This window comes from Pelophylax lessonae (genome assembly GCF_965119305.1).
Source record: "Pelophylax lessonae genome assembly, chromosome: 1".
Classification (NCBI taxonomy): domain Eukaryota; kingdom Metazoa; phylum Chordata; class Amphibia; order Anura; family Ranidae; genus Pelophylax; species Pelophylax lessonae.
The window spans coordinates 277,796,714-277,820,068 of NC_138768.1; the positions used below are offsets into that span (position 1 = coordinate 277,796,714).

General features: G+C 45.1%; 1 protein-coding gene across 2 annotated transcripts in view; it reads left to right on the forward strand.

Moving 5' to 3' along the window:
* The window catches only part of CIT (citron rho-interacting serine/threonine kinase), a 429,539-nt gene that overhangs the window by 13,038 nt on the left and 393,146 nt on the right, over positions 1 to 23,355 (forward strand). For both annotated transcript variants that reach the window (XM_082258872.1, XM_082258873.1), the window contains exon 3: positions 18,410 to 18,560. In XM_082258872.1, coding sequence (XP_082114998.1) covers positions 18,410 to 18,560 — 151 coding nt within the window. The remainder of the gene's footprint in view (positions 1 to 18,409; positions 18,561 to 23,355) is intronic.

Sequence of the window (23,355 nt, forward strand, 5' to 3'; positions counted from 1 at the left end):
GGTTTTAGTGGTGATGCACTAGGTCGGTGCGCCCCTTTTTCTTTTGTCTTTTCTCTCAGTTGGTTCTGGGTACCCTTGATCCTGAGGGGGCAGCAAGACCATTGGCTTTTTTCCACCTGAGTCTGAAGTGCATCTCTCTTCCCTCTGTCATATTCTACTTGAGCGCAGGAGATTTGCTTTACTACTTGCCAATCCACTGTGTAGCTGTTGTGTTGTCTAGCTTTTTTTTCTAGCAGTTTTGCACTGACTGCAGTAGTTGCAGCGAGTGCCATACTGCAGAGGTAGTCCACTGACTCCAGTCCAAGCCACTGTGTTGCCTAGCTTTTTTTCTAGCGGTTTTGCACTGACTGCACTGCAGTAGTGATTTAAAATTATTGCAGTGAGTGATTGCACTACTGCAGCAGTTTATTATGCATTAATAAAAGAAAATAAAGTGCAGCGCTATAAAATTACAAATAGTGCATAAAATCATTCACATTAAAATGTATAAAATGCACAATAAAAAGCATGTGGATCATAAATCATAAAGACTTTAAAAGCTGATTTCCAAAGTGAAAAACAGGAATATTTAAAACGACACTGCAAACGTGACTCCTCCACCACAGATAATACAGCCTCTCACCTCCTGTATTCGACCACTAGGGGTCACAACACTTTGTATCAGTAAGCCAGAGGCAGCCAGAAGATCTGTATATCCAGGATCCAACAGGTTCACAGAAACTCGTGTATGGCAATCCGGAAAAGATAAATAAAACGATCTAATGCTCTCCGCTTAATTAAGGACATTTATTAAAGTAAAAAATAAAGCATCACTCACAAGCAAGGCACTGTCACAGTGCCAGATGAAAGCGAAAGTGCAGACATGTGTTCCAGGATCTCAGAGAGCTGCGGGTGACATCAGACTCCTTCCCCCGTATGCATTACGTCAATAAGCATGACTTCCTCAGCAGGGGTAAGGAGGGAGACCGCACCTGCTCATTATAAAGGCGTCTCATAGCAACTAGAAGCCAGGTCATTACAAAACAGGAAGTGAAGGGGAATGGAAATCCTCCACCCCCTTCAACCAAGGACCAGCCCAACTTCCTGTAGACACAGGAAATAAGAATAACAGAGCTGAACAGCAGTGGTCAGAGGAAATAAACAACACGGATTAACCCCTGAAGCTCCGCTGCAGCTCACCATCAGTGACTAAATAAATTATGGCAATATAATTGGAAATGCCCGAATAATTCACTGCCTAACAGACAGTCGAGCAAAATATTAAATATTAAAATAAATATACAATTTAAAACCAATATAAAATCGGAATATGACAACAACCGCAGCTCTCCGATTGGAACATCATGCAGATTAAAAACATATACATATAAAACCTGCGCATAGAGAAATACATATATGTATAAATATAAATATAAAACATACAATATGCATGACCTACATGATACATGCAATAAAATTCCAAAAGAAAAACTGAATAATAAATAAAACAGATCTATTAACTATTAGAGATAAAACAATTCAAATCAAAATCGGCATTTAAACCTCCTGGTGACAGCACATGGGTCCGATAAATCCAGAAGGATTCTCTGCGACTCAATTGTCGCACGAAATTCCCACCCCTCCAATGATGGGCTGTTTTTTCAATGCCCCAAAATTTTAAACTGGTAGGGTTGCAATTGTGGTGTTTCTTAAAGTGTCTCGGCACGCTATGATTAGTCTTTCCTTTCCTGATCTTACTCATATGCTCACCTATGCGTACATGGAGCGGTCTAGTAGTTCTACCCACGTATTGCAACCCACACCCACACTGGAGCATATAAATTACACCCCGTGTGGTGCGGGTGACAAAATCTTTTATTACGTGGGTCTCATGAGTGGCAGTAGCAATAAACTCCTTTCTCCTTTTTAGATTTGCTTTAGAAGTCTTGCAAGCGGCACATCTGCCACAAGCGTAAAACCCCTTTAAATCTGGGAACAACCTGTTCTCAGCTCTAGACGGGGGGTCAACAACCCCAGGTGCTAAGCGATCCCTGAGAGTCGGAGCCCTCCTATAGATGAACTTAGGTCGTTCTGGAAGGGCGGGGCCTAAAATACGATCGCTTTTTAATATGGGCCAATGTTTAGCTACAATGCCCTCAAACTTTTTAAACTGGACATTATAGTCCAGAACCAGACTGAATTCATTATTGGCAGGTGTCCTTTGCGTTCCAGCAAGAACTACCTCCCTATTCACTGAGCTGACCTTCACTATTTCATTATCAATAAGTGCCGGATCATAACCCTTCTCAAGAAACCTCTTAGCATGATCCGGCACTTATTGATAATGAAAGTGAAAGTGAAGGTCAGCTCAGTGAATAGGGAGGTAGTTCTTGCTGGAACGCAAAGGACACCTGCCAATAATGAATTCAGTCTGGTTCTGGACTATAATGTCCAGTTTAAAAAGTTTGAGGGCATTGTAGCTAAACATTGGCCCATATTAAAAAGCGATCGTATTTTAGGCCCCGCCCTTCCAGAACGACCTAAGTTCATCTATAGGAGGGCTCCGACTCTCAGGGATCGCTTAGCACCTGGGGTTGTTGACCCCCCGCCTAGAGCTGAGAACAGGTTGTTCCCAGATTTAAAGGGGTTTTACGCTTGTGGCAGATGTGCCGCTTGCAAGACTTCTAAAGCAAATCTAAAAAGGAGAAAGGAGTTTATTGCTACTGCCACTCATGAGACCCACGTAATAAAAGATTTTGTCACCTGCACCACACGGGGTGTAGTTTATATGCTCCAGTGTGGGTGTGGGTTGCAATACGTGGGTAGAACTACTAGACCGCTCCATGTACGCATAGGTGAGCATATGAGTAAGATCAGGAAAGGAAAGACTAATCATAGCGTGCCGAGACACTTTAAGAAACACAATTGCAACCCTACCAGTTTAAAATTTTGGGGCATTGAAAAAACAGCCCATCATTGGAGGGGTGGGAATTTCGTGCGACAATTGAGTCGCAGAGAATCCTTCTGGATTTATCGGACCCATGTGCTGTCACCAGGAGGTTTAAATGCCGATTTTGATTTGAATTGTTTTATCTCTAATAGTTAATAGATCTGTTTTATTTATTATTCAGTTTTTCTTTTGGAATTTTATTGCATGTATCATGTAGGTCATGCATATTGTATGTTTTATATTTATATTTATACATATATGTATTTCTCTATGCGCAGGTTTTATATGTATATGTTTTTAATCTGCATGATGTTCCAATCGGAGAGCTGCGGTTGTTGTCATATTCCGATTTTATATTGGTTTTAAATTGTATATTTATTTTAATATTTAATATTTTGCTCGACTGTCTATGTTAGGCAGTGAATTATTCGGGCATTTCCAATTATATTGCCATAATTTATTTAGTCACTGATGGTGAGCTGCAGCGGAGCTTCAGGGGTTAATCCGTGTTGTTTATTTCCTCTGACCACTGCTGTTCAGCTCTGTTATTCTTATTTCCTGTGTCTACAGGAAGTTGGGCTGGTCCTTGGTTGAAGGGGGTGGAGGATTTCCATTCCCCTTCACTTCCTGCTTTGTAATGACCTGGCTTCTGGTTGCTATGAGACGCCTTTATAATGAGCGGGTGCGGTCTCCCTCCTTACCCCTGCTGAGGAAGTCATGTTTATTGACGTAATGCATACGGGGGAAGGAGTCTGATGTCACCCGCAGCTCTCTGAGATCCTGGAACACATGTCTGCACTTTCGCTTTCATCTGGCACTGTGACAGTGCCTTGCTTGTGAGTGATGCTTTATTTTTTACTTTAATAAATGTCCTTAATTAAGCGGAGAGCATTAGATCGTTTTATTTATCTTTTCCGGATTGCCATTCACGAGTTTCTGTGAACATGTTGGATCCTGGATATACAGATCTTCTGGCTGCCTCTGGCTTACTGATACAAAGTGTTGTGACCCCTAGTGGTCGAATACAGGAGGTGAGAGGCTGTATTATCTGTGGTGGAGGAGTCACGTTTGCAGTGTCGTTTTAAATATTCCTGTTTTTCACTTTGGAAATCAGCTTTTAAGGACTTTATGATTTATGATCCACATGCTTTTTATTGTGCATTTTATACATTTTAATGTGAATGATTTTATGCACTATTTGTAATTTTATAGCGCTGCACTTTATTTTCTTTTACTGCATATTATAGGTTTTGGTAGGTTTGACCTATCCTGGTGTACAGCTGCTTACCCATCCATTTGATTTTAAGCGCTGAATTTTTTTATTTTTATTGTATATTATGCATTAATGGCATGCACAATCAGAATGATGTGAAACTAAATGTCCCTGCAATTTAAGTTTTCCTATCAGTTCTCATGCAGTTAAGGTGTGAAGAATGAGCCCCTAATGTTAAAATTGTTAATAAATAAAGTTTTACATGTTCAGTAACAGATTTGTGTCGAAATTTGTGTTTTATTTTGCAAAATTTTAAATGTAGAAAATATCGGCTGATACCGATATGCATTGGCCAAAATATCGGTACCGGCAATGAAAAACCGATATCGGTCGATTACTACACCACAGCAGCTGAACCTGATTGACAACCTCCTCTGCTACTTAACCAACCAGATCAATATCCCAGGCGTTTACCTGACTTGATGCTATACTCTGATTAAAAAGTGTTCCTTAATTTTTTGTGAGCTGTGTGTGTGTGTAAGATGGGATTGCTGCACAAAAATGATTTAATGAAAAGATTAAAAAGTTACATCAAAGTTACACCGTTATCAAGGTTGACAGTTTTGGGCTCAACAGAGGACACCCTCCTTTAAAGCGATTGTAAAATCTCGTTTTTTTCCCCCTATAAAAATAACAAACGTTCTACTTACTTGCTCTGTTGCAGTGGATTTGCACAGAACAGCCCGGATCCTCCTCTTCTCGGGTCCCACTTCTGTGCTCCTTGCCCCTCCCTCCTGTTCGGTTCCCCCACAGCCAGCAGCTTGCTATAGGGGCACCTGAGCCGAGTCACAGCTCCCTGTGTCCATTCCGACACGGAGCCCCGACCTTGTCCCTCTCTCTCCTGATTGGCTAGCTGACTTTGACAGCAGGAGCAGCCAATGGCACTGAGGTGGCTGACACACTTGTTGACATCGCTAGACAGAGAAGGACCTCAGGTAAGTATTAGGTGGGCTGAGGGGGGCTGGTGCACACAGAAGGCTTTTTTATCTTAATGCTTTGCATGCATTAAGATAAAAAAACCTTCAGGCTTTACAACTCCTTTAAAAACGAATACCTGCAAATAGCAACGTATGTAGCCAAGTGTATATGTGTGTATGTATACGTGTGTGTATGTATGTATATATATATATATATATATATATATATATATATATATATATAAGAGCTGCACAATTAATCGTAACAGAATCGAGATCGCGATTCACTCCCCCTGACGATCTTAACATGACACTTGCTCGATTCTTTACATTGCTGTGAGGGAGCAGCTGTAAAAAAAAAAAAAAGCCTCCCGCAAAAGCCTATCAGCATTAGTCTCCCACTGAACTGTAAACACAAATGATTACATTGTATCTTTTCTTTCCCTCTGCCGGAGGAAGGAAGTTTAACCTCTTAAAGACTAAACCTTTTTCCTACACTTGTTGCTTGCAAGTTAAATCAGTTTATTTTTCCTATAAAAGTAGTTAGAACCCCCAAACAATTATATATATATTTTTTTTTTTAGCAGAGACCCTGCAGAATAAAATGGTGATTGTTGTAAATTTTTATGTCACACTGTATTTGCGCAGCAGTCTTTCAAACGCAATTAATACACTTTAATGAATAAAAAAATAAAAAAAAATAAAACAAAACCGTAAAGTTAAGCCAATTTTTTTTATAATGTAAAGATGTTACACAGAGAATCGTGAGAGAATCGTGATCTTTATTCCAAGCAAAAAAATCGTGATTCTCATTTTGGCCAGAATCGTGCAGCTCTATATATGTATATACAGTGCCTTGCGAAAGTATTCGGCCCCCTTGAACTTTTTGACCTCTTGCCACATTTCAGGCTTCAAACATAGATATAAAACTGTAATTTTTTGTGAAGAATCAACAACAAGTGGGACACAATCATGAAGTGGAACGAAATTTATTGGATATTTCAAACTTTTTTTAACAAATAAAAACTGAAAAATTGGGCGTGCAAAATTATTCAGCCCCTTTACTTACAGTGCAGCAAACTCTCCAGAAGTTCAGTGAGGATCTCTGAATGATCCAATGTTGACCTAAATGACTAATGATGATAAATAGAATCCACCTGTGTGTAATCAAGTCTCCGTATAAATGCGCCTGCACTGTGATAGTCTCAGAGGTCCGTTTAAAGCGCAAAGAGCATCATGAAGAACAAGGAACGCACCAGGCAGGTCCGAGATACTGTTGTGGAGAAGTTTAAAGCCGGATTTGGATACAAAAAGATTTCCCAAGCTTTAAACATCCCAAGGAGCACTGTGCAAGCGATAATATTGAAATAGGAGTATCAGACCACTGCAAATCTACGAAGACCTGGCCGTCCCTCTAAACCAGGGGTCCTCAAACTTTTTAAACAGGGGGCCAGTTCACTGTCCCTCAGACCATCAGGCTCCATTCACACCTGGGCGTTTTCAGCTCCAAAAACGCTCAAAAGAAACGCTTCCAAAACGCCCAACAAGTAAAACCCCATTCATTTAAATGGCCCCTGTTCACATCTGAGCGTTTTGCAAAACGCCTGTAGCTGAAAAAAGTACATGAGCTTCTTTTTGGGCTGATTACCAGCGTTTTTGATAGATGTCAATGAAAAACGCCTGAAAAAATCGCGGTAAAAATCGCGGTAAAAATCGCGGTAAAATCGCGGTAAAAAACGCTACGCTCAAGTGTGAATGCAGCCTTAGAGGGCCGGACTATAGTTTAAATAACTATTCCAAATAGCGATTAGTGAAAATATATATATATATATACATACATATACACACACACACACACACATACACACACACACAGCGCTACAAAAACAATATACCAGCAATAACTTTGCCCGCACAGAGACATATAGACTGCACTGCCCATCAATGTCCATCAATGTAGCCTTACCAGTCCACATAATTTCAGCCTCACCAGTGCCCATGTTGGTGGAACTCTGCTTTTACCCCAGGCTTACACTGGTGCGGTGCAGGAACCGGCTCTGTAATCGTACCGGTTCCCGCACCATATTTCCAGTTCACACTGCCCTGTGTGAACTCGCACAGGAATCTAATCGCATGGGTGATAAGACCCATACGATCCGATTCCACTGCAGGAAAAAAGAAGGCACGTGTGCCTTTTTTCTTCCGAATCGAATGCAAGTTCAGCCATACAAGCATATGGCTGAACTTGCACTGCTCAGAGATCGCAACAGTGTGAACCGGGGCTTATACAGCACACAACATCATACAACTGAATAGCAATCAGAATATAAATGCACTCACTGTCAATTAAATTGGGTTTTCTACTCCTCGGCTGTCTGTCACTGACCAGCACGGGAGAACAGCAGGCAGCCCCTCTAGAGATCACATCGATCACTTTACCACCCCTCTATCATTTACTTAGAGGTGCATGTGCTGGGGATCTACATCCCCAGCACACAGGAATATCACTGGGGGTGGAGCCGAGGGGCAGGGGAGGGAACTGAGGGAGAGAGAGCCAGTCAAGCCTAGCCAGGGGAGGGCTGGCAGCCTTAGGTCTGGGGGGCAAATCCAGTCATGTAGCCCATTGAACCATTTGTCAAACTGTTTGTTCTCTGCGCTATGGGGCCTCAATAACCCTTAAATGCAGCTGCTCCTACCTATGTGATTACTAAATCAACTTTTCAACACAGCGCAAAAAAGGTGAATAAATCAATATGCAAATACACAAAAAAATTATATCAAAAAAAGATATTATGGTATATGAAAAACTCACTACAAAATTCTTAACACTTGTGATCAGTGACTTTTTTCAAGGTGTGATAAAGTGCTCAACAATAAGTTTGAAATATGTACAAAAATATACTAATAACCCTAATTCCCAAAAAACTCCAAAAAAAAAAAAAAAAAAACAAGTGTCCAGTGAAAGAAGGTGCAACGTGCTCTGTGCGGTCTTCAAAGAACACAACTCGGTGCCACTCCGTGAGATGAGGTGGGAATTAGGGTTATTAGTATATTTTTGCACCTATTTCAAACTTATTGTTGAGCACGTTATCACACCTTGAAATAAGTCACTGATCACATGTGTTAAGAATTTTGTAGTGGGTTTTTCATATCCCATAATATCTTTGATATAATTTTTTTGTGTATTTACATTTTGATTTATTCACCTTTAATTTTCACTTTTTTTTTGCGCTGCATTGAACCCTTTGCCATCGCAGCCCATTTGGTGCCCATGGGATTTAGGGGTCATCTGGTGTGTCAGGGTCTGTCTCACCTCAGTCTTGATTGAACAACCAAACTTCCTCCAAGCTGCCTCTGCTCTGTTCTGTGCTGTGATGCTCTGTGAAGTCTTCTGCTCTCTCTCTCCCACGAACGAGCGCCCGACGTTCACTGCCAATAAGTCAGCACGCAAGTCACATCATGCCGGCCCCTCCCACATGCCCTGGCTGCCTCCGAGTCCTGGGAGGTGGGAGTTGTAGTCCGGCTGCGCTGTTCGGTTCCTCTCACAGCCAGGAGCTTGATTGCGGCCGGACTACAATTCCCATGATTCAGTGCTTCAGCCGGCCAACCAATCGGCAGCTGCTGCTCCCTCTCCCTCTGCCACCAATGATAGGCCGGCTGCTCTCTAATGTTGAAAAAAAAAAAAGTGACGGGCAGCGGCGGCAAAAACACCCGGCGGGCCGGATAAATGTCTTTGGCGGGCCGCATGTGGCCTGCGGGCCGTAGGACCCCTGCTCTAAACTTTCAGCTCATACAAGGAGAAGACTGATCAGAGATGCAGCCAAGAGGCCCATGATCACTCTGGATGAACTGCAGAGATCTACAGCTGAGGTGGGAGACTCTGTCCATAGGACAACAATCAGTCGTATACTTCACAAATCTGGCCTTTATGGAAGAGTGACCAGAAGAAAGCCATTTCTTAAAGATATCCATAAAAAGTGTCGTTTAAAGTTTGCCACAAGCCACCTGGGAGACACACCAAACATGTGGAAGAAGGTGCTCTGGTCAGATGAAACCAAAATCGAACTTTTAGGCAGCAATGCAAAACGTTATGTTTGGCGTAAAAGCAACACAGCTCATCACCCTGAACACACCATCCCCACTGTCAAACATGGTGGTGGCAGCATCGTGGTTTGGGCCTGCTTTTCTTCAGCAGGGACAGGGAAGATGGTTAAAATTGATGGGAAGATGGATGGAGCCAAATACAGGTCCATTCTGCAAGAAAACCTGATGGAGTCTGCAAAAGACCTGAGACTGTGACGAAGATTTGTCTTCCAACAAGACAATGATCCAGAACATAAAGCAAAATCTACAATGGAATTGTTCACAAATAAACCTATCCAGGTGTTACAATGGCCAAGTCAAAGTCCAGACCTGAATCCAATCGAGAATCTGTGGAAAGAACTGAAAACTGCTGTTCACAAACGCTCTCCATCCAACCTCACTGAGCTCGAGCTGTTTTGCAAGCAGGAATGGGCAAAAATTTCAGTCTCTCGATGTGCAAAACTGATAGACATACCCCAAGCGACTTACAGCTGTAATCGCAGCAAAAGGTGGCGCTACAAAGTATTAACTTAAGGGGGCTGAATAATTTTGCACGCCCAATTTTTCAGTTTTTTATTTGTTAATAAAGTTTGAAATATCCAATAAATTTTGTTCCACTTCATGATTGTGTCCCATTTTGTTGTTGATTCTTCACAAAAAATTACAGTTTTATATCTTTATGTTTGAAGCCTGAAATGTGGCAAAAGGTCGAAAAGTTCAAGGGGGCCGAATACTTTACCGAGGCACTGTATATATATTAAAGTGATTTGTAATGACTTAAAAAAAACAACAAACATGTTATACATACATACATTCTCTGTGCAGTTGGTTTTGCCCAGAGCAGGCTAGATCCTCCTCTTCTCTGGTTCCTCGTTGTTGCTCCTGGCCCCTCCCTCCTGTCGAGTGTCCCCAGATCAAGCAGCTTGCTATGGGGGCACCCGTGGCGAGCTGCAGCTCCCTGTGTTCATTCAGACACGGAGCTGCCGTTCAGCCTCGCCTCTCTCTCCTGATTGGCTAACTGACTTTGAACGGGAACCAATGGCGCTGCTGTTGTGTGGACATCGCTGGACAGAGATGGGGTCAGGTAAGTATTACGGGGCTGCTATACCAAGGAGGTTTTTTTTAGGGATGCACCAATATGAAAATTCTGGGCCGAAACCAAAAATGCAGGATGCCCTTGGCCGAAAACCGAAACCGAAAATTACTTTTTCCCCCCAAATAATTTTAAAATAGATAGAACAGGGGCATACACCAAAAACAGGCAGCAACGTACACCTGTCGCTGCCACCCTGTCACAGTATATGTACTGTGACGGGTTGGCAAATGGTTAATTTAATTACCAATGGTATGTCTATTATGCAGCATGAGGGGGTTAATGTATTGCCACTGCTGGTCACTGATGCATTAGTGACCAACCAGTGGCAGTTAATTAACCCCTTTTGTGCTGCATTAGTGCAACCAGTATCAGTGTTAATTAACACTGGTTGCACTGATACTGGTTGCACTAATGCAGCACAAAGGGGTTAATTAACTGCCACTGGTTGGTCGCTAATGCATCAGTGACCAGCAGTGGCAATACATTAACCCCCTTCATGCTGCATAATACTAATACCATTGGTAAGCTCGCCTCAGCTTCCCCCCCCTGCCTCAGCGTCCCTCTCGGCAGTACACCCTACCCCCCTGCCTCAGCGTCCCTCCCCATCCCAAGGATGCAATCTCCTTACTCTCACTCTGCTCCTCCGGTGTCCTTCCTTTCAAAAGACACGCCTCTGGCCGGCGGTCCGCCTCTCTGTGATGTCCCTACTACTAAGATCTGTGCATGAATGAACTAACACACCGGGCAGGCGAGCGGCCGCTAATAGCTATAACTATGTGAGCGCTTCACTTCCCTGTCAGAGGAGATACCCGCCTGATAGGGAAGTGAAGCGCTCACATAGTTATAGCTATTAGCGGCCGCTCGCCCGCCCGCCTGGTGTGTTAGTTTATTCATGCACATCGTAGTAGTAGTGACATCACCGGGAGGCGGGCCGCCGGCCAGAGGCGGGTCTTTTGAAACCTGCGCTGCGCCCAAGGCGGCCATCTTTAATATCGGCATCTTTAACCCATTTTCGGCCGAAAATTTTGGTTGCCGAAATTTCGGTGCATCACTAGTTTTTTTATCTTAATACAGAGAATGCATTAAGATAAAAAAAAAACCTTCTGACTTTACAACTCCTTTAACTACCTCAATACTGGGCACTTAAACCCCCTTCCTTCCCAGACCAATTTTCAGCTTTTAGCGCTGTTGCATTTTGAATGACAATTGCGCGGCCATGCAACACTGTACCTAAACCAAATTTATGTCATTTTTTCCCCACAAATAGAGCTTTCTTTTGGTGGTATTTGATCACTGCCAGGTTTTTTCTTTTTTGGTGCACAAATAAAAAAAGACCGAAAAGTTTGAAAAAAAAAAAAAAGTTTTTTTGTTTAGGTTATAAATTTTGTAAATAGATAAGTTTTTTCCTGCACTGATGAGCACTGATGACGCCGCACTGACAGGCACTGATGAGGAGACACTGATGGGGTGGCACTGATGGGGTGGCACTGATGGGGTGGCACTGATATGCAGCACTGATGGGCACTGATAGGTAGCACTGATATGCAGCACTGATGGGCACTGATATGTGGCACTGATAGATAGCACTAATATGCAGCATTGGTGGGCACTGATAGGCAGCGCTGATGGGCACTGATAGGCAGCACTGATGGGCACTGATGGGTGGCACTGATGGGTGGCACTGATGGGGGGCACTGATGGGCACTGATAGGCAGCACTGGTGGGCAATAATGGGCACTGGTGGGCGGCACTGATAGATGGCAATAACGCGCACTGGTGGGCAGCACTGATAGATGGCATTGGTGGGCAGCACTGATAGGGGGGCACCACTGGCAGGATCTCTGAGCCCTGTTTGCCATCCCTGGTGGTCATGGTGGGCATCCCTGGTGGTCATGGGTGGGCATCCCTGGTGGCTCTAGTGGCATCCCCTCCCCCCAGGGCTGCACTGGTAATCAATCATCTGATTACCAGCACAGACCCCCCCTGTGATCAGTGAGTAATCAGAAATACTCACTGATCACCCCGGCTGCAGAATCGATCCTCTGATCTTCTCCTCACTGACAGGATCTGTCAGGAGGAGAAGAGATCGAAGCCGTTACAACGGCTGTATTGACATTACATGACGGCTGTGATTGGTCACAGCCGTCATGTGATCAGGAGGGCCAATCACAGGGCCCTCCTGCCGAGTCTTGTTGCTCTGTGTCCTAGGGACACAGGCACATCGAGATCGCGCCGCTGCGCGTGCCCGCGGCGGCGCGATCTCTCTCCTTCTGAAGGACGTTCTGGAATGTCCATTCAGAAGGACGAGACTCCCACCCGGCCGTATATGTACTATGGCCCGGGTGGGAGGTGGTTAAACAATCTGGAACCAATTAGTAATTAGTTGCACAAGAAGCTCCTACACATAACATAGCATAATATTGAAACAAAAGAGCCAACATGTGTTTCAGACTCCCCACACTGTACAAGGATACTTTTGTCAGGGAACCCACTGTCAAAGAGAAAAAATACCATCAACTGGTGGTTCTCTGCCCCACATGGTTCATATACCAGGACTGACTTCTTCCTGGTCCACCACAATACAATCCCACTGGTCTCAAAAGCTCACATTGGGCACATAGCCCTTTCGGATCATGCCCCGATCGCTCTGGATATAACCCTTCAACATTCCATGTCAAGAATCTCATCATGGCGATTGAACGAAACCCTTATACAAGATCCAGAGACAAGGGCAGATATCCTTAAGGAACTAACCCTCTTTTTTGACACCAACAAAGACACGGCCTCTAGCTCTTTATTCCTCTGGGCAGCCCATAAGTGCGTTATCAGAGGGTTTCTTTTTAAACATGTCCACAGAATCAAAAAAACGAAGGGAGATGTCTTTTAATCTTTTAACTAGACTACATGACCTTGAGTCCCGCCACAAATCCCATCCTCACCAAATCACAGAAGCAGACCTAGCACGGACCAGGGAACAAGTCAGGGATCATTCATCATTCCAGGCCAAGAGCAAATTACTGTGGATGCGCAGGTCACTTTATGAATACTGTGACATATGTAGTAGATCCCTAGCGAACGCCATTCGTCTGTGTCGTAATGAATGTAAGGCCTACCAGTTGTACCTCTTGCAAGCCCTACCAGTTAAAATACCTTGAGCGTCCTTTCGTAAACTCCGATCAGCATTTATCAGATACGTCTGGCAAGGGAAACAATCGCGCCTCAAACACTCACTCCTGCAGCGCCCCAAACTTGATGCAGGTGTTGGTCTCCTTGATCCCTCAAAACACTGTACAGCAGCACATATGACCAGGGTGGTTGACTGGTGTAGACATGCCCCCCATAAATTATGGGTATCTCTAGAACAAGCAGCTCCACTGGCGGGCCTCCCCTGGGCAGGAACCTCACATACCTGGTTGGTACCCCCCCCCATTCCTTAATTGATGCCACCTTAGCAGAAGTAACCAGGTACTTCAGGATAGCAGTGACGACCAAATTCCCCTCCCCAATGACCCAGATCTTAGGCCATCCAGATTTTGCCCCAGGCCTCTCTGATAAGACTTTTCGTCTTCATACTGACACGAATATCGTAAGGGCTTCACACTTTCTCAGTCCATCTGGCTGGCGAAAACCTTTGGAGATAATCCAATCATTTAACTCTTCGATACTGGGACACTGGAAATCATTCCAGCTCTCCTGCTTTCTCAGATCCCTTCCTGATCACTCCGAATTCCAAAGACAGTTAACACCATTTGAAGACCTCGGTGCCTAGGTGAGGGAACGATCCAGAAATCCCTTTCAATCTCATGCTACATACTTCTCTCAGCAACCAACCACCATGACCCTTCGTTCCTCCTTGAATGGGAAAGAAATACTAAATACCAAGTTCACAAAGGAGCAAAAAAAACAGGATACTGGTCTTTGTCTATAAATCCTCTCTCTGTAGCAAGCATTAAGAAACCTCATATAAAATTCTGACACGATGGTATCGTACTCCCGTAGTCCTATCTTCCATCTTTCCAGGACATAACCCTTTTTTGTTGGCACTGCGGTTTCCATGCTGGTACTCTTTTACATATTTTCTGTGAATGCCCCAAGATTCGACCATTCTGTTAACGGGTATCACATATTGTACAAAAACTCACAGACTACCCTTTACTAGACGACCCTGCTGCTGTTCTCCTTAATTTGACACCCATGTCAAGCAAGCAGTACCATAAATCGCTACTGAAACACTTCCTGAACGCAGCCAGGGCCTGTATACCTAGTATTTGGAAACAATGAACGCCCCCCCCTTATTTCCCAACGGTTTACCAGGGTGAATGATATACAGCAAATGGAACATCTAACAGCACCTCGGAGGGACAGGACAGAGGGACACAAAGCACGCTGGATTCATTGGGATCTGTTTCACTTGTCAGACTACTACCTGTCCTACTCTTAACCAGTTTTCTTGATGCGAGGGGGGGATGGAGCGGACCCCCACTTTACACCCTTCTATCTTTCTTTCTCTCCCTCCCCCCTCTCCTATTTTTTTCCTTTTTTTACTATTTTTTATTTTTTATTTTTCTCTCTCCTCCCTCTCTCTTACCTCAATTTCCCCTGCCTCCCCCCGCTCCCTTACCCTCTTTTTCATCTCTTTCCCTTCCTCAGAGCATTATAACTGCCCTTTCCCTCATATTAACCTATAAAATCCCACTAGGTGTGCTCCAAACGAAGGGTGGGAGGCTGGCCTGGAAGTTCTCCCCATTCCAAAACAAGAGGTATGGTGGGCCCCCTTCCTGGCCAAATGATAGATGCCGGCGGGGATTCCTACCCCTCTTAGCCTAGATGGGTTGCAATGTACTACCTCCCACACAAAATCTCCTACAAGACAATACTGCATATATATGACAAAGCACTGAAATCAAAATGACAAATGGGTTTAGGTTGCACTGAGAGTTTATGCTTTATCTTTTGTCTTACACCATGTTGTTATTCGTACTGTATGACCAGACTTTGTTGCTACCTTACAGCTACTTTGTATTGTTTTTGTCATTTTTTATAAGGCATACCTTTTAAGTCCCCGTTCACATTAGGTCTCTCCGACTTAGGGGGCGACCTGTGAAGTCGCGTGCAAGCGCGACTTCGGCGCGACTTGCACGGACTTCACATAATGGAAGTAAATGCAAGTCGCCTCCAGGTCACCCCGAAGTAGTAAAGGACCCTTTTTCTAAGTCGGAGCGACTTGTGTCGCTCCTATTAGAACGGCTCCTGTACTACACAGTGGGAGCGACGGTGCACGACTTGTCAGGCTGACCAAGTCACCTGACAAGTCGTACCAGTGTGAATGGACACTAAATAAAGAATTAAAAAAAAAAAAAAAAGAGAAAAAAATAAACATTTATCCACATGTATGTATAAAAAATATATTGAAGAAAAAATAAAATAAAGCAAAACCTAATAAAAACAACAAAACAATGAGAAGCAAGAGTATCCTTCAAAAAAAATAAATGTAAATCAAAATCAGGTGTTTAACCCTTTAGGATGTAGAGTTTCCAACCGATGGATCCAATTGACCTCACTTTTTCTTAAAGGGTAACTCCACTTTCATTGGGAAATAAAAAAAAATATATAGCATATACAATTGCGAAACAAGTCATATTGTAATTGAATGTTATTAAAAATTACCTTTTCTTTTCAATCTGCAGCTCTATAATTTCTGTAAAGGGCAAAGCAGCATGGCTACCTGGAGGTGTTCTGTACACAGAATGTGTACAGAACGCCCCCCCCAGAAACATCACTTCCTGCTTGTGTGATTGGCTCACTGATTTTCCCAGAAGCATACACTAAGATACAAGTCAGATATTAGGCATCCCCTGCAACAAAATGTCATTTTTGGTAAGATTCGTCCAATAGGAAATATTGCTATCTCCCTTTATCTGAATTTGCTAATCTGTCTTTCACTTCCTGAAAAGGTTGTCAGTCTTTTTTAGACAGGAGTGCCTAGACCTTCCCAGCCCCACCCCCATCTTCACCATTAACTCCTCCCGTCTTCATAGCCTTGTATAGGCTAGCAGCTTCTCCAAAGAGAGGGGGGGGGGGTGTGTGGAGTGAAGGGAGAGGAGAAAGAGAGAGGGGAGAGAGAGAGGGATGGGAGATGAGGGGGATTGGAGGGAGAGAGAGGATAGAGGGGGGGCTGGGGTCACGTGACCGGCGCAATATATGAAAGAAATAAGGTAAAAAGGAACATTTTTGAAAGTTTAGAAGGATACAGATTGATTTCTATTGCTCATTACGAGTAATGAGTTTTAGGCCCTGTTTGCACTAGTGCAACTTATCTTGCGACTTTGGACACATAATGTCGTATGAAAAGTCACAGCCCATTGATTTCAATGGCACCCGTTCCTATCTATGCCACTTTGAAAATCAGCGACTAGTGCCTGCACTACTTTGATATGACTTTGATCCAGAGAGTGTAAAGTTGGATCCAAGCTGCACTCAGTCGCACTCTAAAGCACAACTTAAGAGTCGCACTAGTGGAAAGGTAGCCATTAGGCTAGAGTGCGACCTTGAGTGCAGCTTTGATCCAACTTTACACTCTCTGGATCAGTCACATCAAAAGTTGCATCAAAGTAGTGCAGTTACCTTTTCAAGTTCCCTGATGTTCAAATTCGCACAGATGGGAACGGGTGCCATTGAAATCAATGGGCTGTGACTTGTCATGCCACTTTGAGTGTTCAACGTCGCATGACAAGTCACACTAGTGGAAACAGAGCTTTAGTCTATGTTTCCAATAGTGCGATTAAGAGTGCAACTTTAATCCAACTTAACACTTTCTGGATTAAAGTCGCATCAAAAGTTGCATCAAAGTAGTGCGAGGCACTACCGATAGCGTTGTCGGTGAAGAACAGGAAGAAGCTGTTTGTCTAGTTTAGTACCTTATTTCTTTCATATGTTGCACCGGTCTTGTGACCCCCCCTCTCCCCCCCTCCCCCCCTCTTTCTCCCTCTCCCCCCCTCTCTCCCCCCTCTCTCTCCCCCCTCTCTCTCCCCCATCTCTCTCCCCCTCTCTCTCTCCCCCATCTCTCTCCCCCCTCTCTCTCCCCCCTCTCTCTCTCCCCCCTCTCTCCCCCCTCCCCCCTCTCTCCCCCCTCCCCCCTCTCTCCCCCCTCTCTCTCTCTCCCCCCCTCTCTCTCCCCTCTCTCTCTCTCCCCCCTCTCTCTCTCTCTCTCTCCCCTCTCCCCTCTCCCCCTCTCTCCCTCCTCTCTCTCTCTCCCCCCCTTTCTCTCCCCCCCTTTCTCTCCCCCCCTCTCTCTCCCCCCCTCTCTCTCCCCCCCTCTCTCTCCCCCCTCTCTCTCCCCCCCCCCTTTCTCCCCCCCCCCCTTTCTCTCTCCCCCCCTTTCTCTCCCCTCCCCTCCCCTTTCTCTCCCCCCCTTTCTCTCTCCCCCCTTTCTCTCTCCTCCCTTTCTCTCTCCTCCCTTTCTCTCTCCCCCCTTTCTCTCTCCCCCCTTTCTCTCTCCCCCCTTTCTCTCTCTCCCCCCTTTCTCTCTCCTCCCTTTCTCTCTCCTCCCTTTCTCTCTCCCCCCCTTTCTCTCTCTCTCCCCCCTCTCCTCTCTCCCCCCTTTCTCTTCTTCCCCCTCTCTCCCAACCTCATTCCCCCCCCCCCCCCCGCACCCCTCTCTCTGGAGAAGCTGCTAGCCTATACAAGGCCATGAAGACAGGAGGAGTTAATGGTTAATATGTGGGTGGGGCTGGCAGGTCTAGACACTCCTGTCTAAGAAAGACTGACAACCTTTTCAGGAAGTGAAAGACAGCTTAACAAATTCAGATAAAGGGAGGTATCGTTGTCGGTGAAGAACAGGAAGAAGCTGTTTGTCTAGTTTTTAGATAATACTTTTTAAGCAGCTAGCCCGAAAATGAATAATATCAAAGATAAAGATATTTAAATGCTATTAATAGGAAAATTTTAGTTTTTGACTGGAGTTTCCCTTTAAAGATTCTCATCTGCAAACTGGGTCAGCAACTTAAACTGTTGAAGAAAGTCAGCAATGTCAACCCCTGCATTTCTCTTGCAAGTTTATTGAAAATAAATGGTGCTTTGTGGATATTCATTTTTTCTATTCTTGTTTTTAGGGAAAGTCGTCATGTCTGCCTCCATTTCACCATCAACAACTGTCAGCCCTCAGCAGAGAAGGACTTTTAGATTCCTTATTTGTACTCTTCGAAGAATGCAACAGCCCAGCCTTATTGAAGATCAAACATGTAGCAAACTTTGTCAAAAAATGTAAGTGTCACTATAATTTTATTTCTCTTGGCAGTCATAAATTAGTTTATAGCTGTGCTCTTCCTTTAATGTAGCTGATGGGGGGAGGAGTAAATGGGAGGTAATGCAATGAATTGTCAGTTGGGTGACAGATCTGAGTCTGCTGGAGCTGCTGACATCACATCCAAGATGGGCTTTTGGATTTCTACACAGGGGGCTTTTGCAGATAAATTATATGTCTAAATACATTAAATGCACAAATAATCTTATGGGAAGATTGTTAAAATGAATGGTCTGGTAACAGGCTCTCTTTAGTCGGCTTATGTTGATCTAGACTCCTAGAGTATTGTTTCCCAAATCTCTTCTCAACCCACATCAATGGTGAACACATTGCAAGAAGCATCTTATGTGTGCAATTGGAGTAATTTGAATCTTAGTGTTGCGTTTACCCCTGAAGGAGCTTCTGATAGATGGGTTCACAGATTCTGGATGCCAACTACTTTTCTGGCAATGCCACACCCTCTGGTACATTAAGGCTAAATAAAGAGGTTTTATTTTGGGAAATTCTCCCCACAAAGTAGCATACAGTTTGGCTATAGCTATTGGTAATGACAGATCAGTTTTGTACCACACCACAAACAATGAAAGGACCTCCTAAGTATCTTTATACCTGAAACCTGAATCTAACAAGGTCCTAACCAAGTTACGAGTAAGCATGAATTGTCCTTGTGAGACGCGTCAACAGTGTTCCTGTTTTTAAACGCTTCTATTCTGTTGTGGTGTGTGCGGCCATCTCTTTTCCTTTATCGAGGTCCTAACCAAGGCAGGCCATACATTAGGCAATACCTCCTGCAGCATTATTGTGTTCTGGTGGGGAGCCTTCCCCACTGGTAGAATACAATTATCACTGCTGGCACCTATAGCCTTTGGCATTGATGGGGCAAAAAAACTTGACAGGTTGGTTGTACTGGTTGGATGGTTCGACTTCAGTACAACCAGCCTGCCCATAGATAGATCAAGACTTCCTGCTGAACCAGCAGAATTTTGATCAGCCTGTGGCCAGCTTAAAGGGGCAATACTGGAATCTAAAAGGTCCTTCAGTCTCTCCAAATGTCTCCCACTGGCCAGTTTACTATTAAACATTTGGGCCCAAAGTTCCTGTGTTGGAGCCCTCAGGTTTACGCGAACCCTACGATATTGGGTGTAAATACCCAAATTGTTTCCCAAAACAAGGTGACACCATGCCTTTAAGAAGTTAGTATGGAAGTTGTGGCCAGTAGCCCCTCACCACCATGCAGTCTAACTACTAAATAACTGGATGACCTCTCACTACTTTGCAGTCTGTAATTAAGTCTCCTCTCCCTCGGTATTGGTGGGGACTCAGGATCCTCCAGCCTACTAGAAATCACTGGCAGATGTGGCAGCCCAGTCTTTCTTTGACACAGTGGCGAAACATTCCTGGTTCAGCTCTCTAACTCAGCAGCCCATGCCCATTTTGGAAGGCGATGCAAGATTGTGGTTAAATTCCTCTTATTCATGCTGCTGAAGTGGTGAGTTCAGGGTGAGAGCCCCTTAAACATTTGCCAAGGGTGCCCATTTCATTCCTTAGTTTGGGGTATACAAGAGCTGCTGCAACTTCTAGTGATTTGGTAAGTCATTCCAGAAATACCATGGTCAATAGCATTGCTGCTAGTTTCAGTTGTCCTACTGAAGGGTTCCTGGTGTGGCACTGTACTGTGCAGCCTTAAGTGCCTTCTCTGCATGTAACGCCTTCCTTCTGTTGAGGGAGGTTACTGTGCATACATGCCTTGCCTCTTCTCCTTTGGGTTCAGGACACCAGCCGAGGAATATCTGGTTCTAGTTACGGAGGGCACACTAATAGCAGTGAGGCATCACCCCCCACCTGCATCCCAACGGTGACATTTTATTTTCACACACGTTTATTAAGTTCTGTCAGGTAGATGTTCAGACCTCTTCTGATGCTACTTTCTTGGATAAGGTACTAGAAACTGCTCTTAAAGTCTATTGAGTCCTTATTGACGTTATATGTTATGTGACTGTATTGGCATTTGCTGTGTTGCCCACCCCATTATTGGACTGCTTTTGGATGTCCTGCTAGTAAGGAATTTAAAAACAGGAGTACAGTACAGGGCCCCAACCATCCCCTCTGTTCTGTGATTTCTTTTTCTCTTTCATTCATTGACAGACACAGCTCCAAATCTTCTTGACCGCTGGGTTTATGCTGCCCCCTACAGGAGTAGAACACTAGGCAGAAAAAGATTTGACTACGCCTATAGGGCAGTCCCAGGGGGTAATACTCCCACTTCCTGCTATAGGACTTCACTATTTTTTCTACCTAGTCAGGAGTAAGGACATAGTTCCTTGCTGGGATCTTTGGTCCTGGTATTTTTTCCTTTTTAAACAGAATCTTTTCTCTTACGTCCTCCGACAGTCGCCGCCCCTTCATAATCTTCACCAATGGGTAATTGACCTTTGCTCCGTAGGAGTAGCTAGGCAACAAGATTTGTTAATATCAAAGCTTTTAGCATATCACACCCCTAGGGGGCGGTCCCCTCAGTCAATACCTCCCTGCTTCCAGCATTCTCAACTCAGTTTTCAATTGCCTAGCTTAGGAGTAGCTTGCTGTTCCTGTGCTGGGGCTTTCAGTCTCAGCCTTCTATCCTCTTTTTGATTTTATTTCAAGTATTTTTCTCTTTCTTTTACTTAGCTGTTTTTTTCTCAGCATTAGTTTAGTTTTCTTCGGATGAAGATGATCATGCGGAGCTGGGTCTCGGACTGGCCACCCTGGATCCCAGGGCTGAGAGCCAGGGGTTTCCCCAGCCTGCCATCGAGTGTTCAGCTCAGGTTTCCCTGGCATATTGAACGACCCATCCCTGTTCGCTGCAGGGATGCTGCCTGTGAGGTGGCTACCTCACCGGACGCCATTTGCGGTTTCGCACCGCAGTCCACTGCGTCCTGGCTGCGACACTCCCTGTCCTCAGTACAGCGGTTTGGTCGCTGGAGAAGGCTCCCCACGCCATCCGGAATGGTAAGTGTTTTTCTATGTGGGGACCTGTCTGTTTGGGTGTCAGTCTGTGACTGTGTGACCCGCATGTCTGTGTAAGTGCTGAGCTCCCTGTCAGATTCCTGTGATAGCTGCCTTTCTGTGGGCTGCGGGGGGGGGGGGGGGGGGCTCTCCCGCTCTGCTGTGTGAGCGGTATGGGGCAGACTGGGCTCAGACATGCTGTGCGGCGACCGCTGATGCGGCCCGCCATTTTTTTCGGGAAACTGTGGTGACCGGCCCTGTGTGGTACAGCGCAGTGTTTTGGCGCCAACCGCCGCCATTTTGGCGGCGATCACTCATACAAGCACATGTCGGCGCCATCTTCTTATTTCCTAAATTCCCTCAACCGAGCGGCCATGTTTGTGAAGCCTTCATAGGCTATATAGGGCGGTCAGTCATTGCATCACTTCCTTTTTCACTGGAACAGCAATCGGTGGCAGCAGCTGTGTGGTCTCTCCCGGTTTTTACCTTCCTTATCCTGTATTTCCTTGCTCAGTGCTCCTTATCCCTGCGGGGGTCGGTACATCCAGTAGTGTGCGGTGGGCTGCGCTCGCCGCGGTCTTAAAGGGGCAGTCCTTCATTTCAGTTGATACTGGGGCATGGATTCTCAGGATTGCAAGTTTCCTCCCACCCTGGTGGGGGGCCAAGGGGCTGCTGCATCCCCCGAGGGGGCTGATCTGGCTGCTGTTGTAGCGAACTTGGCTTCTCAGGTGCAGATGCTAATGGCTGATCAATCCGCAAAACGGCCCAGGTTGTCTATTTCCTCTGATTTAGAGGGCGATGGGGCTGCTATGGCTGGAGTGCCCTTCTCAGGGTCTCGTTCATCTCTGGACCTTGTGGGGTCTGAGGGGGAGGCTGAGGTAGAAGGAGTTGATACTTCTCCCCCTGGCTCGCCTGAAGAGCTTGCACTCATGGATGAGTTGATTACTTCTATCAAGGAAACACTGCGTCTGCAGGATGAACCAAGTCCTCCTGCTTTGATGTCCTCTTATGGGACGCAAAGGAAACGCAAAACAGCGCAAGCTTTTCCCTGCCCTGCGGAATTCCAGCGCGCTGTTGATGAGCAATGGCGCAATTTAAAGAAGCCCTTTATTGTGCCAAGTAAGTTCAAGCTGCGTTATCCATTTACACCCACCACTGATGAGCGTTGGTTTGTGCCGCCTCAGGTGGATCACGCGGTGGCAGTTTTGAATAAATCTACTGCGATTCCTGCTGAGGATACCCCGGTGTTCCGGGACCCTACGGACAGGAGATTGGAGTCTCTGGCCCGTCATGCTTATACGGTTGCTGGTTCTATGCTGAAGCCTATTTTCTCTTACGTCCTCCGACAGTCGCCGCCTCTTCATATTCGTCACATATGGGGTATTAGACTTTGCTCCGAAGGAGTAGCTAGGCAACAGAATATGTTAACATAAAAGCTTTTAACATATCCCACCCTCAAGGGGTGGTCCCCTCAGTCAATACCCTCCTACTTCCTGCAACCATATCTCAGTTTCAATGTCTAGCTTGTCAGGAGTGGCTGGCTCTCTCTGTGCTGGGGCTTGGTGCCCCAGACTTTCTTCTTTTTTGATTTTTTTGTTTGAGTTTTCTCTCTACCTTTGCTTAGCTGTTCTTTTTGTCAGCGTTAGTTAGTTCTTTGGATGAAGAGGATCATGCGGGCTGGGTCTCGGGCTGATCCCCCTGGTCGCAGGTCGTGGGTCAGTGGCTTCCCAGCCTGCCATCGAGCGTTCAGCCAGGTAACGCTCCTGGCAC